We start from the raw sequence: 17,773 nt of genomic DNA, 5'->3' as shown, positions 1-17,773 counted from the left end.
AACCCGGTAAGGACTTGATTCACCAACCTTTGGAAGGTGGCAGGTGCATTTTTCAAACCAGAGGGCATCACCACAAATTGATAATGCCCTCCTGGGATAGAAAATGCTGTCTTGGCTTTAGACTCCTCAGCTAACCTGATTTGTCAAGTCAAATGTGCTCAAATACTTGGCAGAAGCCAATTTGTCTATGAGCTCATCTGCCCTTGGAATAGGGTGTGCATCTGTCCTGGTGACAGCATTGAGTCCTCTGTAATCCACACAGAACCTCATCTCTCTCTTCCCATCTTTGGTGTGAGGTTTGGGGACCAGAACCACTGGGCTAGCCCTGGGGCTCTCTGAAGGCTCAATGACACCTAATTCCAGCATCTTTTGCACCTCAATCTTGATACAATCTCTGACATGGTCAGGTTGCCTGTAAATTTTGTTCTTTACAGGAAAACTATCACCAGTGTCCACCACATGGGTACACCAGTTAGTCTGACTGGGTGTCAGGGAGAAGATATGTCGATATGACTGCAAAACCTGTCTACAGTCATGTTGCTGATGTTCAGTGAGGCTGCCATCTAAGGCCACACCAACAACTGATCCATCCTCAGGGTTCTGAGTCAGCAGGTCTGGGAGAGGGTCACTCTCTTCCTCCTGCCCCTCATGTCTGCCCTGTCAACATATGCTTTCAACCTGTTAACATGGAGCACCCTGTGGGGGCTCCTGGGAGTTCCTAGGTCCACCAAGTAGGTAACCTCTCCCTTTTTATCAATGATTGTATGGGGTCCAGACCATTTGTCTTGGAGTGCTGCTGGGGCCACTGGCTCCAACACCCATACCTTCTGTCCAGGCTGGTACTCAGTCAGGACAGCCTTTTGGTCAGGACAGCCTTTCTGTAATTCCTGGCTAGCCTCAAGGTTTTTGGATGCCTTCTCCATATACTCAGCCATCCTGGAGCGGAGACCAAGTACATAGTCCACTATGTCTTGCTTGGGCTTTTTGAGAGATAACTCCCATCCTTCCCTTACCAGACATAGGGGTCCTCTTACAGGGTGCCCAAACAACAATTCAAAGGGGCTGAAGCCAACCCCCTTTTGTGGGACCTCTCTGTAAGCAAATAGAAGGCAGGGCAGAAGGATGTCCCATCTTCGCCTGAGCTTCTCAGGTATCCTTTGATCATGCCCTTCAGGGTCTTGTTGAACCTTTCAACAAGCCCATTGCATTGTGGATGATAGGGAGTGGTGAACTTGTAGTTGACACCACATTCCTTCCACATAGCTGTTAAGTATCCTGACATGAAGTTGGCACCTCTATCAGATACTACCTCCTTAGGAAACCCCACTCTGGAGAAAACTGCAAGTAAGGCCCTGGCCACAACAAGAGCTGTTGTGGTCCTAAGTGGAATTGCCTCTGGGTACCTGGTGGCATGGTCCACCACCACCAGTATGAATCTGTGCCCAGATGCAGTAGGGGGATCCATTGGACCAACAATGTCAATCCCCACTCTTTCAAAGGGCATCCCCACCACAGGTAGTGGTATCAGGGGGGCCTTTGTGGTACCACCTGCTTTGCCACTTGCTTGGCAGGTTACACAGGAGCGACAAAACTCCTTTGTATCTTCTGACATGTGAGGCCAGTGAAAATGACAGACAAGTCTGTCCCAAGTTTTGTTCTGGCCTAGGTGTCCTGCTAAGGGAATATCATGCGCCAAGGTAAGAAGGAAGCCCCTAAATTGCAGAGGTATGACCAACCTCCTGGTTGTACCAGGCTTGGGGTCTCTACCCTCTGAATAAAGGAGCCCACCATCCCAATAAACTCTATGGGTACCTTGAGCATTCCCAGCAGCCTCAGCAGCAGCCTGCTGTCTGAGGGGTTCAAGAGAAGGACAGGTTAACTGAGCCTGCCCCAAGTCTGCCCTAGAAGGTCCCCCTGTCCCCAGAACCTCAACCTGATCAGGTTCAAGCTCTTCAGGGACAGTTCCTTCAGGGGTCTCAAGATCATCTTCCTGTGAAGGCTGATCCTCACTTGTAGGCAGTTGGGAAGGCACAGCCTTTACCCTCCTGTTCTTCTTCTTGGAAGGTACTTGGTCCATTGTTCCAGGATCCAAGACCTGAGGTTCAGAGAGGCACTTTTTGGCCTGTGACCTGGTCACAGCAAGGACATGTGATGATATCCCTAACATCTCTGCATGAGTCCTGTACTCAACTTCTGACCATAGAGAGTTCTCCAGGTCATTGCCCAACAAACATTCTACTGGGAGATCAGCACTAACCACAACTCTTTTTAGGCCAGTTACCCCTCCCCAGGAAAAGTTAACAAGTGCCACACTATGTGTAGTAGTGACATTGCTGGCATTGGTCACCAGGTAATTATCACCTGGCAGGTATTGTCCAGGGTCCACAAAGCTAGGTGTCACCATGGCGACACTGGCACATGTGTCCCTGTATGCTTGAGCCACTTTGTCATTAATCAAAGGCGTCTGCCTGTACTTGCCCAGATTACTGGGACTGACAGTAGTGGACAAATCAATCTCCACATCACAGATCAGAACAGCCTGTGTAGGGGTTCTGACTAGGCCAGAATCTCCCTCAGTTCCCAAGGTGATACCAACTACCCCCTTAGTCTGTGGACCAACACTGCCAACTGTACTAGTGGGTGCAGGTGCCTTAGGGGCTGCAGTGTTAGGGGCTCCACTCTTTTTACACTCACTTGTCCAGTGAGAGGTGTTTTTACAAAAACTACACCAGGGTTTTCTTTGACCTTCTTTCTTCTTCTTCTTGGAAGTTTGGGACCCACCCTCAGTATTAGTTTGGGGCCCTGTTGAAGACTTCTGGTCTTTAGCTTTCTGCTCCCCACCCTTCTGGTCTGTTTTCTTCTGGCCACCACCCTGGTTCTGGTTCTGGTTCTTTTGCTTAACTCTGGTTCTAACCCATTTGTCTGCCCTCTTTCCCAATTCTTGGGGAGAGGTTAGATCTGAGTCAACCAAATGTTGATGCAACTGCTGGTTCTGACAGTTATTTAAAATCTGTTCTCTCATAAGCAAATTGTACGATCCTTCATAGTCTGTAACCTTACTTCCCAGCAACCAGCCCTCCAGAGCCTTAGTGGCACATTCAACAAATTCAGACCAGTCCTGAGTCTGTGTCTTCTGGGTATCTCTGAACATTAACCTGTACTGTTCAGTGGTTAAGCCTAACCCATCAATCAGAGCACTCTTCAGGACCAGGTAGTTTCTAGAATCTCCATCACTAACTGTGAGGAGTCTGTCTCGGCCTCTACCTTCAAAGGAGAGCCACAAGATTGCTGCCCACTGCTCCTGAGGGATCTGCTGTACTCTGCAGGCTCTCTCAAGTGCAGTCATCCATTTGTGGATGTCATCCCCACTCTTGTAAGGGGGCACAATCTTACTCAGGTTTCTATTGTCATAGGACCTGTCTTTATCCTTTTGGATATTGCTGCCACCAGTGGATCCTAATCCACTCTCTCTAGGCTGTCTTGCTCTAGCAAGCTTCTCTTTGGCCAGGGCAACTTCTAATTCTTGCTTCTGGATCCTAAGTTCAGCCTCTCTCATTTTGGCCTCATGTTCCCTTATCTGAGGGCTAGACAGCTCCCTTCTGGAGTGTCCATGAGAACCTCTAGAAGCTTGGGAGGCATTGGACTCACCTGAGTGATTCCTTCTCCTCCTTTGCTCCTGGTTAAGTCCACTTGGGGGTCTGAATGGGTTGGACCCACTTTCAGTCCCAAATGTGCTTAAGTTATCTATCTATCTGGATGACAGGGGCAGGGGTGTCAGTGTTGTCATCTTCAGTGGGAGAGCCTCCCTCTCCAGTCCCTGAGGGGCCTGGTTTGGAGGTCTTTAGAGCTTCAGACTGGTCTAAGAGCTCTCTGAGGTGACCTGCTGTAGGGGTAGGACCCGTTTTGATACCTCTTAAGGAACACAGCTGCCTCAGTTCTTTAAAAGTAAAGATAGCAAATTTGGATGGTGCCCTTGGAGGGTCACTCTCAACAGAGATAGGTCCAGTGGATCCCTCTGCTCCAGACATTGCTCTAGTGTGGGTGGATGTGTTGCAATCTACCTACACTGGTGTTTGCCTACCAAACCTATCTAGTAGTTGTAGTCAGGGTTGTGCTACTCCCTATCCTCTTCAACAACTAAGTTCAGTAGAACTTAAGTATACTAGTCTTGTGTTAGTGTACCTATCAGGTACCTGTATGATCTTTCAAATGATACTCTCCAAAGATTGTAATGGTAAAACAACAGCAAGCTCAAATCCCAATCCGCTGCTCACCAATGTGAGAAGTTGGCCTGATATATGATGCTCACTAGTTCTAGTGATCACCTTGTATCATGCCAAGCAACCCTTATGGTGGAGGTTGTAAAGTCAACCTTATAGACAAGCTATCCTAGGGGTAGCATGGACTAAGCAGTCTTAGGCTAAACTCTGTAAAGGCATGTGAAGCAAGCTGTTTTACCATACACAATCCCCTTGAATACCAAATGAAAGGACACCACACAGATATATATTGAAAATATATATAGATTTATTTCTACAGATATCCCATATACTCTTTATGAGCACAGAAGCAAATGCGTTAAAACAAAACACAGTTTAAAGATACAAAGGTTGCACAATTATGGATGAGCCCTAGGGGCCACCTAAACCATATACTAAAATAGTGGTATAAGAACCACTATGGGGAAAGTGAAGAGGCCTAGGGCCTGGGAAATCGCGGGAGCTGTTCAGGACTAGCAGTGATGAAGTTGGGAAAGGCCCGCGGGACTCGGGTGCAGTGCTTAAAATGCACGCATACACCAATGCAATGTCAATGGTGCGTAAAAGTTACAAAGTTAGTGTTTAAGGAACCTTCCGATGGACCTACAGGGATAAAACTTTAGACACAAGCACTAGAGGTGTACACCAGTGTGGGAACACCGGCGTTGCTGAGTTACCTCACCCACAGGCAGCGGGTGCACAGGTGCGAAGTAGTGTCGGGTTTCGTCACGCAGGCTGATGGTGCTTGGAGCTGAAGATGCTGCAGGCGGGTCGTCGTGAAGAGTTCCGGTGGATCAAAGGGTGGATCTGAAGAGGTGAAGACCTGAAAGCAGAGGGGACAATGTTCAAAGTCACTAGCCAGTGACTACCGTGGAACCAGGATGGAACCAGGCAATGTCGGGTGCAAACAGGTGAAGAAGTGAAGATTGTCTCTGCAGCCACGTGGACACGAAGAGGTCAAGGACGTCCAAGAGTCGATCACGAGCTGTCCCACGATGGCTCTCGCTGATGGCGGTGTCGGCAACTTGATTGGAGCAAACAGGCCTTGGCAAAAGCAAGTCACACAGGAATCGATTCAAGCTTCTCACTCGGACCAGCAAGGTCAGAGCGGGTGCTCCTTTTCAGGGGAGCAAGGGCCAGTCTGGAGCAACCAGACCAGCGGTGTAAGTCGTAGTTTTAGTCACCAAGATGGCCACTAGCCGCGTGGCAAGTGACCGGGATGGCGCGTCGAGTGGCAAAGTGCAAAAGGGCCCCACGCAGATCGTGGAGATGCTGGGGGGCTGATCTTCGGTGCAAATGCTGCTCGGTGTTGGGGCTTCTCAAACCCCAAAGCACAGCGTCGAGGGTGCCTCGGGTGCTGCGCAGTCAGCTCTTTGGGGGTCTTCCAAGATGTCCGGTCCCACGTCTCTCGGTGCCTCCATGGGTCTCTTCTTTTCAGGGACTGTGGATCGGGCTCTGAGATGTCTGGGAGTCTGGGTCTTGTCAGGCTCTGGGCTCGGGCTCCGGCGGGAGGCGGCGGCAAAGCAGACGTCGAGTTGCTGGTTGGTGCCTGTGTTCACAGGGTGGTCACTCCTTGGCCACAAGGGAGATTCTCTTCAGTCTTCTGTGCAGCAGAATGTCGAAGTCCAGTCTTCTTAGTTTCAAGTCGAGTTCAGGATGATCTGAAGTCTCAGGACACAGCTCCTACTCTTATTCCAAATCTGGGGGCCAGATCACCTACTAGGTCCTCTACACCCCCTTTCCTTTGTCCAGCTTCGCGCCAAGACTGGCATATGCACAGGGACACCTTGTGTGCCCCAGGCATGTCTGATTCTATTCAGCCCTGTCCTACCCAATACACAAAATCCTGTCTGGGCTGGTGCTAGCACCTCCCAAGGCAGGAAACCCTTTGTCCAAGCTGCCCTCGCTGGAAGGACTCCCAGCAGCAGGAGGTCAGACTTGTGTCTGTGGTGACAGCATCCATTTTGTGATGCTGAGGCTCTGTTTAACTTTAACCGGGGTTCAGGCTAGGTACATGTCGTGCCCCTCTAGAAGGGTGGAATGCTACCCCCGTCGCCAGAACTGGCGAGGGGGTAGTATTCCAATTCGTATGACACCTTACTCGACATGTTTTGATAAAGCCAAACCAAAGATAGCATTTAACCGCGAGGTTCATAATGCACTTAAGAGTATATGGTATGGCAGTATCATGGAACAGCTAAAGGACATGGTTCCGAAAGCTGCAGACAGGCTCAGCTCACGCCAGAGCACCATCTCCCATATTTCCAAGCACTCTGCCTCCAGGATTGATGAGGCCTTCCATAGGAGTGGCTGATAGGAACATATGTGTCCATTTTAGGTTAGGCATAGGCATACTACACCTAAGTAAGGGGTGGTTACACCGACTTACCCCAGCTGAGTGATCAGCCAGTTGTGTCAAATATGGAGGCCATGCCAGGGGTGGCACAATACGTGCTGCAGCCCCTGGTAGGCCTTGGAAGCACCTATGCCCTTGGTACCTGGGTACACTGTTACAGGGGCCAATAAGGTGAACCAGTTCCAATTTCGTAATGCACCTAAAGTACATTGGCAATAATTTAGAGAGAGAACAGCAGGCTGTGGGTCTGATTAGCAGGCCCACAGCCACATTAAGTCATAAACCAGTGAAGTAAAAAGCAAAAGTTTGGGGTGACCATAGGATAACAGACCCTACTCTCCTACAATCTGCACCACCACCACCACAAGGACCACCACAACACCACAGTGGTGGAGAACAAGAAGAGGAGGAGGAGGAGGGGAAGTTCCTACCAGAAGATACTACCCCATATAAGCCAAAGGAGCACTTTATCTGGCAGTTTTTTTCCATCCCAAAGGACAAGAAGAAAGTTAATGTGCCAAAGGCGACTTGTTTAATCTGTGGCTTTCAACTTTCAAGGGGGAACCCTAACAAAAAATACTCTTTTGGCAACAACACCATGATTCGGCACATGCAACGCCGGCACCCTAATAACTATGCTAGGGCAGAGGTCAGGGAACTTGCCAGAAACCCTGCCCAATCTTCTGCCAGCACCTCCCAAAGTAAACAACCCACCCCATCGGGTCCAGAGGCAAGGGAGATGATCCCAAGCATTCAATCCAAGTTTTCCAATTTTAAAATCGTTTGTATACTTTGTGGAGGGACAATATGCTATGGTGAGCAAAGTGCCCGAAGAAACATTAATTTTTTCCTGTTTTTTTTTTTTGCTCCAGTTGAGCCATTTGCAATTCCCTATTTTTGTTTCTCCCCATAAAAAAATACAAAAAAAATATAAAACTGTTCAGAAAAGCCAAAAAAAGTAAAAAATGTTCAAAAAAAGAATAAAAAAATATAAAACAACAAAAAGAATAAAAAAAACAGTTCTTTTTAGAACTACCTCTAAATTTTTTTTAAAATGCTACATTTTTTGGAAACTCTGTCATTCTTTTTTCTCCATGGTACGCTCCCCGGTGCACGTACCGGGCGCTCCCCCCGCGAATATTGGAAAAAGATTTTGACCCGCAAAGCACTTTTATGGCCCCCACATCAAACCTATGGGGTCAAGGGGGGTCTACCCTTCCCCAATTTTAGTCATTTCCCCCTTTGTTTTTGCCACCTCTTGTGTCTCGATCCTACCGACACACAAGATGGCAGCCGCTCCGGACTGTTTAGAATGTTGACAAACACCCGAGAGCCAATCAGCTTTCCGCTCGCGAACTCGCGTTACGCGCCGGGTGCGCTCCCCGGTGCGCGTACCGGGGCGTGCTCATAGATATATATATTTTTTTGAACCTAAATTACTCAAAATCCACTGGAGCACATATCTTGAGACATAGCAAAGGCACATCGGGCTACCAGTCCCTACAATTTTGCCAAGTTTGGTGGAAATCCATTCAGCCATTCGGGCTAAAAGTGAGTCCAACCGCCCTATGGAAATTAACATGGGGAAAACACGTTTTGGGACCCCCCTTTTATCTCGGCCCCCACTTCACGAATTCCCCCCCAAATTTTCAGGGAAGGAGCGGAGCGGGCCATCTTCTTTGAGAAATTCGCGAAAATTCGTCCACCGGCGCCAAAGTTAATCCCAATAGAATGTTGCGGATTTCCTATGGAAAACAATCCTAACTATAACTACCTACTGGCGACCGCCAGTAGGTAATATACATATATATATATATATATTACCTACTGGCGATAGCCAGTAGGTATATATAGTTAGGATTGTTTTCCATAGGGAAATCGCAACATTCTATTGGGAATAACTTTGGCGCCGGTTGAGGAATCTTCCTGACATTTTCCTTAACTTTGCCTCGCGGTGCTCCGCTCCTTCCCTGAAAGTTTGGGGGGGATTCGTCAAGCGGGGGCCGAGATAAAAGGGGGGTCCCAAAACGTGTTTTCCCCATGTTAATTTCCATTGGGCGGTTGGACTCACTTTTAGCCCGAACAGCTGAATGGTTTTCCATCAAACTTGTCAAAATTGTAGGGGCTGGTAGCCCGATGTGCCTTTGCTATGTCTCAAGATATGTGCTCCAGTGGTTTTTACGAAAATTAACTTTGAAAAAATATATATTGGGCTACATTGGGCTATATATATGTTAGAGCCCAAATGTAGCCCAATGTAGCCCAAAGATGGCCACCAGAGACAAAAAAAACAAATGTAGCCCAAATATCAGCCAGATGTAGCCCAACTATAGCCCAATGACAGAATGTCCCAGAGTGTTCTAAAGAACAACTAGAGCGCTAACAGTCTAACTTATGACAAAAGTATGGCACACCTGAAGTCATCTTCATTGGAATAAAGTGTTAACACTTAAAACATTTAATTTGCAAAGGAACAAAATGAGGGGGTTCATTTTGCCATAGAAATTATGATTAGTGCTGAAGAAAGAAAAATTAGGGCACATTTTGAGTGACTTCTCAAATCCTTCTATATTTCATTAAAAAAATTCTGATATGCAGTCTCCCAAGATGGCCACCAGAGACAAAAGAGCCCAAATGTAGCCCAAATATCAGCCAGATGTAACCCAACTATAGCCCAATGACAGAATGTCCCAGAGTGTTCTAAAGAACAACTAGAACGCTAACAGTCTTACTTATGACAAAAGTATGGCACACCTGAAGTCATCTTGATTGGAATAAAGTGGTAACACTTAATACATTTAATTTGAAAAGGAACAAAATGAGGGGTTTCATTTTGCCATAGAAATGTTATATATATATATATATATATATATATATTCACTGAAAAAACCATAGGTTACACACCAGTTATAGTTAGGAATTAGCATTTAAAAAACCTTTGAAATTCACTGAAAAAACCATAGGTTTCACACCAGTTATAGTTAGCTGGAAATTTTACTCGCATAAAACCATTGAAATTCCCACGTTATAGTTAGTTGGACTCACTATAACTTGCACGTCTGCAATGCACTGCTGATGACGTCACATATTACATCACTCATGCATATATTTAAATATTTAAACATTACTCGCTAATATATGTATTCACTAAGATACACTTAATAAGCCAGTTAACCAATCTTTTTTTTTTTTTTTAAACACTGAAAAAACCATAGGTTTCAGGCCTTATATAGTTAGGAATTAGCATTTAAAAAACCTTTGAAATTCACTGAAAAAAACATAGGTTTCAGGCCTTATATAGTTAGGAATTAGCATTTAAAAAAACCTTTGAAATTCACTGAAAAAACCATAGGTTTCAGGAGTTATATAGTTAGGAATTAGTTTTTAAAAAACCTTTGAAATTGACTCAAAAAACTATAAGTTTTAGTGGTGTTATAGTTAGCTGGACATTTTACTCATACAAAACCAATGAAATTGCTCCTATATAGTTAGTTGTACTAACTATATTTCGCGCACCCGCAATCCACTGCTGATGATGTCACATATTATATCATTCATGACATGGTCAGTGACATCACTGATGACATCTCAAATGACATCACTGATGACATCACTGATGGTTGCAGTGTTGGGATTTTGATAATATATTTTAAAGAAATTCAAATACTGCAATGTCCCCTTGAAAAAAGGAAATAGTAATAGGAAAGTGAATTGCAAAATGAAAATGGAAACTCAGAGACAAGACTTTCAATGTTGCATTCTGGGGATTGTAGTACCATAAGACTATGTCGAAACCTAGTAGTCTGGAATGGGCAAATAAAATATTGCTGTAAGCGCCGCCATCAATTGGATGGCTCACCTGTGAATAAGACTCAAACAGGAGCCAAAATGCATCAGGATTAAAGGATTTTAAGCAAGCTGCCACTTTGCTGTGTATTAAATAAAGTGCATGTCTTCCTGAAGGTCCAGTGTGTGGCATTGCTCTTTGTGTGTGGATAAAGAAGAAAGAAGATGTTGTTGGAGATATATATATATATATATATATATATATATATATATATATATATATATATATATATATATATATATATATATAAAAAAGTTCACATCCTCCGCATAGCCGCGGGGACACCAGGACAGCGGTGCATCGCAGGGGCCGAGGTAACCCTGCAACTAACCAAGGCGAGTGCTTCGCCGAAATGCGTTGGGGTTTATTCTGTTGCCCGGATTTCACAATGCAGCAATTGGAATAATAAAGACATATGGAAAGCGTAAAAGGTGATTGAAGTGATCTTTATGCTATCGAAGAAGAGTGCATCGGCGTAGCGGTTGCTACGCGCTGTGAACGTGAATATATATATATATATATATATATATATATATATATATATAATACATACATACATACATACATACATACACACACACAAATGCTAGAATAGAAACATACAGGAAATTGAAACTGCATAAATATTTCCCGCTGAAACCAAGAAAGACCACAACTTCCATGAACCCAGGGCACACAACGTCGGGATTCAAAATAGACAATCTCTCATAATTAATCGAGATCCAAGAATTGACTGACAACCCTACACAACCGTTGATCCCAGATGGGAGTGAGTCCATTGATGTAGAAGGAGCTACCAGCAATAGAGAATCAGCATGAAAAGATTATGATGATTGCACCGTAAATCTTGAGCAAAGTAAAAATGAGAACACTGAAGACACCATGATCTTGAAAGGATGGGATTTAGCACTGCTGCAAACATACAAACTGGGTGCAGGCCAAATTCTAAATTTTGCCCTCAACTACCACCCATTAATAAGATGGACCTACTTTATGAAATGGTGGTGGTTGATTTGAATGGATTAAGGAAAAAGTGGTGAAATAACAAAAGCAAGGGAACTTTCTCAGCGAAGAACTGGCATGATGTTTCCCTTTTAACAATACTGCATTGGGTATTAAACCCTCGGACAAAGGAGGGAACATTGTGCTAATGATTGTAACACATACCTAATAGAAGCAAAATGTCAATTGGGTAACACAACCTACTACAAATGTCTCCCTCAAAATCCAATGAAGACAATAGAGAAATAATTCCATGAACAATAGGAACTATGGCACAAAAAGATCTACTTGACTGGAATGAATATCAATATCTACGAACAGAACACACCAAGATAGCCACCATATATAGATTGTCTATGAATCATGTCCATAACACAACGTTTTCCTTATATCCATCATTCTCATCCCCCCTGGCCACCTTCTTCTTCCCCCACACCATAAATGGATTTGAGCAGGTGTTGGTGAAATAGGTGCACATAGCTGTACCTTGTTGTTACAGGTAATATTTGTTGTTGAACATGAACATGTTATTTGTAAGACAATTCTTCAGCATATCAACCACCATCTATGTGTGTTCCAAGTATTCAATTGATCTATCTCCCAAAATATATTCATCACCTACAGAAAAGTTCCACATATAGTTCTAAATACATCTTAAGATACCTTGCACTCCAATACATGTTCAGATGTTCCCAAAATGTCCATGGTTTTGTTTAAGAGAGATATGTTAACAATCTTTTGAATTTCTCAATGATTCATATGTCCTCTATCCAGACCTAGAAAAATAAAACATAGAAACAGACCATTAAAAATCAGGGTCAATGTCCATCCTAAGTAGTCCATTAAAAACTCTTGTATATTAAAATACTTTAGGCAAAAGAGAGAAAGAACTAAAACTAAAATCTGAAGGGTGTAAAGAGGAATGAATTTGTAATTCTATTATATATATATTGTGTCATTAGGGATCTTCAAACATATAGGGGCCGATTCCGATCTCAGTCAGAAGGGCACTGAATCGGGTTCGGCTTTAGCGAACCCGATAATGAGGCTGAATTTCCGTCCGAGTAGTACACGGGTCTGGACGTCGAAGTACGATGCGAACAAACGTGAAATCTCCGTCCGAATCGTTTCCGGGTCCGAACCGCTCCGTACGACTCGGTCACACGCAAATCATGGCGCGCAATGGAGACGTTTCACGACCGAGCTAGTACGATGCTCGATTCGGACAGCCGGATCGAGTCGGAGCATCCGGCTCGCAATAGCTCCCGGAGTTGGACTTTGGTGGTCCGCGTCGGACCCCCTGTTACCCGCAGCCTTACGACTCGGACACAGAGGAGACCCATGGGTCTCCCCAACACAGGCATGTATGGTGCGGATGGCACCGACGCGTACCTACTGTAGGGGGCGCACTTGTCCACGACGTACCCATTCAGTCAATGGGAGTCCATGTACGCGTCGTACGACCGGCTCCCATTGACTACTATGGGAGTCCGACCAAACCGAGTCCGACAGCACACGGCCGCATCGTACTCGCTCGGTCAGACTGCAGGGGTCCGGATCGGTCGGAAAACACCCCGGATCCGGCTCGGTCAGAGTGATTTCCGACCCAGATTGGAATCGGCATCTTAGTGGAGAATCACTCTTTATCAGATGAACAACCTGAGTTACCCCAAATGTACCACGAGCTCTTCATCATGATTTAGACCTATGTGATGCATCGTCTGGAATTCAATAATAAATCTTGGTTCCAGGCTCCTCAATTCTGCAACTCTATTACCTCCTCCTATGGCAGCAGGTACTCTGTCTAGAACATAAAACTTGAGTGAGTTTGCTGTGCTGGGATGTTCAGTTTTCAAAATGCCTCGCCACACGATATTGTTTATTTACATTTGTGATGGCTCTCATATGTTCTAGTACCCTTAATTTGGCCATGTGTATAGTGCTACCAATGTAGTACTTGTTGCACAGACATTTGAGGCAATACACACAAAAATCCGAATTACATATTAGATGTTGGCGGATCTCAAATTCCTTACTCCCAGTATTAAATGTCATCTTTTTCATGTTTTCGGTGTACTTACATACTTTACATATTTAATGCACCGAAAGAATCCCTTAATTTGGTTAATACTGGTTTTATTTGGTAGCATATTCCTACACAGCATATCCTTAAAGGATTTGCTTTTCCTAAAGGATTAGGCTAATTGTCCAGGTACTTGTTGAGAATCATGTCAGTCTGTAAAATGTGCCAGTGTTTCTTAAAATAAGTCTAATCTCTTGGGAGCCTACATTATAACTAGTAATAATTCTGATGGTTGGGGATTCAGTTTCTGACTTAGGTTTATTGATTAATAAAGCTTATCTTTTCACTTTTCTTACTTTGTTTAAGACAGATTCTATATTCTTTTTAGAGTACCCTCTTTCCAAGAATCTTTTTGTCATGCATCTAGCTTACTTATGAAATTTCTCTCTTAACTGCAGTTGCGTTTTGCCCTTAAATATTCTCCATAGAGTATACTAAAAATGTAACTACAGGGATGGCTACTAGATTCATGTAATAAACTATTACCTGCAGTCTGTTTCCGGTATAGTTTTGTTTCTAATCTGTTATCAACTGCCTCTAAGTGAAGATGAAAGAACTCCATCTCATGTTTATTTATATTTAGGCTATCCTGTTTTAGGTTTAAACCTATAATAAAACCCCACCAAAAGGGAAATAGCCCTACCCAGTGTAAACATATAAACCCTGAAAAAACTCCTGCAGAACCACAAACTAAATGCCATTCAAAGGAAGGAAAAGGAGAGTGAAAGTATTTTTTTTATTTTTTACCTAAACTGGAATTGGCGATAATGGGGATGACCAGCGGCCGCACCTTATGGGCAATATTGGAAAATTTAAATAGTTGCTACGCTCAACCTCCCTTGAAGGCACCACCCAACCTCTCTAACACTAAACAATCAAACAATTTAGGAAGGAGCGTACTAATAATTCACAGCCCAGTCTTTCTTGCTGCTACCTTGTATTACAAAGTTACATTGTATTGACCCCGTCTGGATGAAATAAAAAAATGAACAAACAATTTAGGAAGGAGCGTACTGATAATTCACATTAACATTTATTCACAAAAAAAGTCTTCTGGATGTATTCACTGAAGTCTTTATTTTTTGAATTCTGTAGTTTTCAAATAATTACAAATGTAAATTCAACAGCCAACGCGTTTCGTCCCTTAATGGCACTTCCTCAGGGCCGTAGAAAAACAAAATATAGAACAAAAAGAAGGATCACCAAGAATGTTCATTTGGACACAATAAGAAACTTTACACAGATTTCTATCCACATATTAACAAATAAATGGTGATATGAGTAGGATCAAAAAAGGATCGCCAAGAATATTCGTCTTGACACAATAAGAAGCTTAACAAATACTTCTGTCCAAATATTGGCAAAACAAGGATAACATTAACAAAATACATAGTGCTATTCAATCTCCTCTGTACATCAAATAAACCGGGTCAATTGCAAATATGTATACACATTTCACAAAACTGTTCATTTCTATGTTCGAAATCGCTACTTCCTGCAGCTACCCGAGCATTACTGCCTATTGAACATTCTAAATATGCATTGAACCTATTTTGTATGTAACGGTTCTCTTCAATCCATAATCCATTAAACTGTTTCATTTATAAGAAACTAAGTTTCTAGTGTACCATCTAAATACACAAAAATGTCTCACCTCGAAAATGTGTATTTACAGCCAATATATCACAATTAATAACCACTTCTGTATCTTCACAAGTATTCAGAAGGCGACTCAGAATGTGGTAATAAGCAAATCTAAAATGTAAAGATCAAAAAAATCATCACATTTTTTTTATTAACGCACTTCTCAAGTATGCCCAGGGGAATGTTCCCGTTGTAATTCTTGATTACCTGTATATCTCTTAATTAATTAATTCTTCTCAATCCTTAACTCACTATAACTCGCGTGCCCGCAATCCACTGCTGATGATGTCACATATTACATCATTCATGACATGGTCAATGACATCACTGATGACATCTCAAATGACATCACTGATGACATCTCAAATGACATCACTGATGACATCATTGATGACATCATCCAGTGAATGTGTGTTTCTGAAAAGTAAAAATATGTTTTATATATTGAAGAATGAGTGGATGTATGAGTGTCTGGATGAAGGATTTAGTGGGTGCGTGATTGACTGTATGAGTGAGTGATTAAATGTGTCTTACTGAATGCATTAGTTAGTAACTAAACTGTCTGAATGTGTGCATCAGTATGTCTGTTGTTGTGTAAGCTGCTGCATGTGTTGATCAGTAGCTATATGAGTGGCTATATGGGTTATTGATTGGTTGCCCAAGTATTTGTATGTGAGGGTGAGTGTGTGTGTGGGTGGCTGGGAGGTGTGTGACTCTGTGCATATATGTGTGAGCAGTTGATTCACTTGGTATATGGGTTCAAGAGTGCATGTGGAAAGAGCTGTATGGGTGGTTGACTGCGTGCATGGGTGTGCTGGTGAGTGAATTGCTATCTCAGTGCTCCATGTCCATGTAAGTACATATGTAAAACACAGTGCATGTGAGAGTTGGCATATATAAATGACTATACATGAGAGCCTGTGATTGCGTAAGTGACTGTATGGATCAATGTGTACTTGTATCAGTGATTGTGAAAGAGAGTAAGTATGTGTTAGTATATGTTTGAATAAGTAAGGTTTAGTGTGTATAACTGTGTAGTTGAGGAAATGGGAGTGTGATTGATTCTTTGCATAACTGACTAGGTGTGTGAGTAACTCTGTGGATGAGTGTCAGCGTGTGAGTGTCTGTATAGGTGTATCAGTGCATATGATAGTGTTCTATTGATGAGTGACTGTATGTATGAGTGATTGTATGGGTGAATGAGTGGATGTGTGTGTAGACCTAGAAATCAGTGAGTGCGTATGTAGTTACTGGTATTGGTGTGTCAATAATTTCAGGAATGGTAGTTTGTATTTAACACTGGGTGTATCAACGGTTAGATTAGAGTGTGAGGAGTTGCATCGTATTTTCACATGGATGATGTCATCAGTGATGTCATCAGTGATGTCATTTGAGATGTCATCAGTGATGTCATCAGTGATGTCATTTGAGATGTCATCAGTGATGTCATCAGTGATGTCACTGACCATGTCATGAATGATGTAATATGTGACATCATCAGCAGTGGATTGCGGGCGCGCGAGTTATAGTGAGTCCAACTAACTTAACGTGGGAATTTCAATGGTTTTGTATGAGTAAAATGTTCAGCTAACTATAACTGGTGTGAAACCTATGGTTTTTTCAGTGAATTTCAAAGGTTTTTTAAATGCTAATTCCTACCTATAACGAGTGTGAAACCTATGGTTTTTTCAGTGAATTTCAAAGGTTTTTTAAATGCTAATTCCTAACTATAACGTTTGTGAAACCTATGTTTTTTTCAGTGAATTTCATAGTTTTTTTAAAAGCTAATTTCTTTGTATATCGACTTTGTAACCTACGATTTTTTTTTATTAGCTGTTTTTTACAACTATTAATTATATTTATTTGTTCAATGTATATATATTTTTTTATCATTTTTTCCTGGTGCGCTCAGGGTGCGCCACCGGTAAGCTTACCCGTATCATTTTGTGTTTGAGCGCTCAGTGTGCGCGCACCGGTAAGCTCTCCCGAGAGCGCAGCGAGAGCGCTAATTCTGCGTTCGTAAAAAAATATGTATGAAAACTAAATAATAATGCAAGACATTCAGTACCATACTTATAAAAGCAGTATTTTTGATTTTCCGAATGAAAATGATTTTGCATTTCCATAAAGCTACCAAAACGTCACTCAGGCGCGCCGCGTAAGCGCCCCCGGAAGCGCCTACGTTCGCGCCGCATAAGGGCCCCCGGAAGCGCTCCGGTGCGCGTAGCGTAAGCGTGTCAAGTTATGTGACCTTAAAATAACAATTTTCATTGGTTGCTAACAGTTTTCTTCACAAAGAATGAAAACCCCACCCTTTTCCTTGACTTCTTCTTTCACTTTGGTGAGAGCAAGACCTCTTTTTTACTGTGCTAACAATTTGTGGATAGAATGGCTGCCAGAGCATGCAGCAGCAGTGAGGAGTCAGATGGTTTCATAGATGAAGAGCCTCCTCAGCCGAAGGTGAAAGAACATTTGATTTGGAAAAAAAATTCTATACCTGAGGGACTTAAAAAAGTAAATGCTCCAAAGGTGGAGTGTAAGATCTGCCGTACTGTACTTTCCCGAGGAGACCCCAGAAGGAA

The 17,773-nt window shown here is 43.2% G+C and overlaps 1 protein-coding gene across 4 annotated transcripts in view; it reads right to left on the bottom strand.

Annotated features, from left to right (window-relative positions):
• Positions 1-17,773, bottom strand: part of LOC144755898 (uncharacterized) — a 108,411-nt gene that overhangs the window by 63,796 nt on the left and 26,842 nt on the right. For 2 of the 4 annotated variants that reach the window (XM_078645283.1, XM_078645284.1), the window contains exon 2: positions 12,128-12,240. The exons of the other annotated variants lie outside the window; for them this stretch is intronic. In XM_078645283.1, the coding sequence (XP_078501409.1) occupies positions 12,128-12,169 (42 nt within the window). In that variant the 5' untranslated portion in view covers positions 12,170-12,240. The remainder of the gene's footprint in view (positions 1-12,127; positions 12,241-17,773) is intronic. 4 annotated transcript variants of the gene reach the window in all.

This window comes from Lissotriton helveticus, chromosome 5_1 (genome assembly GCF_964261635.1).
Source record: "Lissotriton helveticus chromosome 5_1, aLisHel1.1, whole genome shotgun sequence".
Taxonomy (NCBI): domain Eukaryota; kingdom Metazoa; phylum Chordata; class Amphibia; order Caudata; family Salamandridae; genus Lissotriton; species Lissotriton helveticus.
This window is presented reverse-complemented; position numbering and strand designations above follow the sequence as displayed.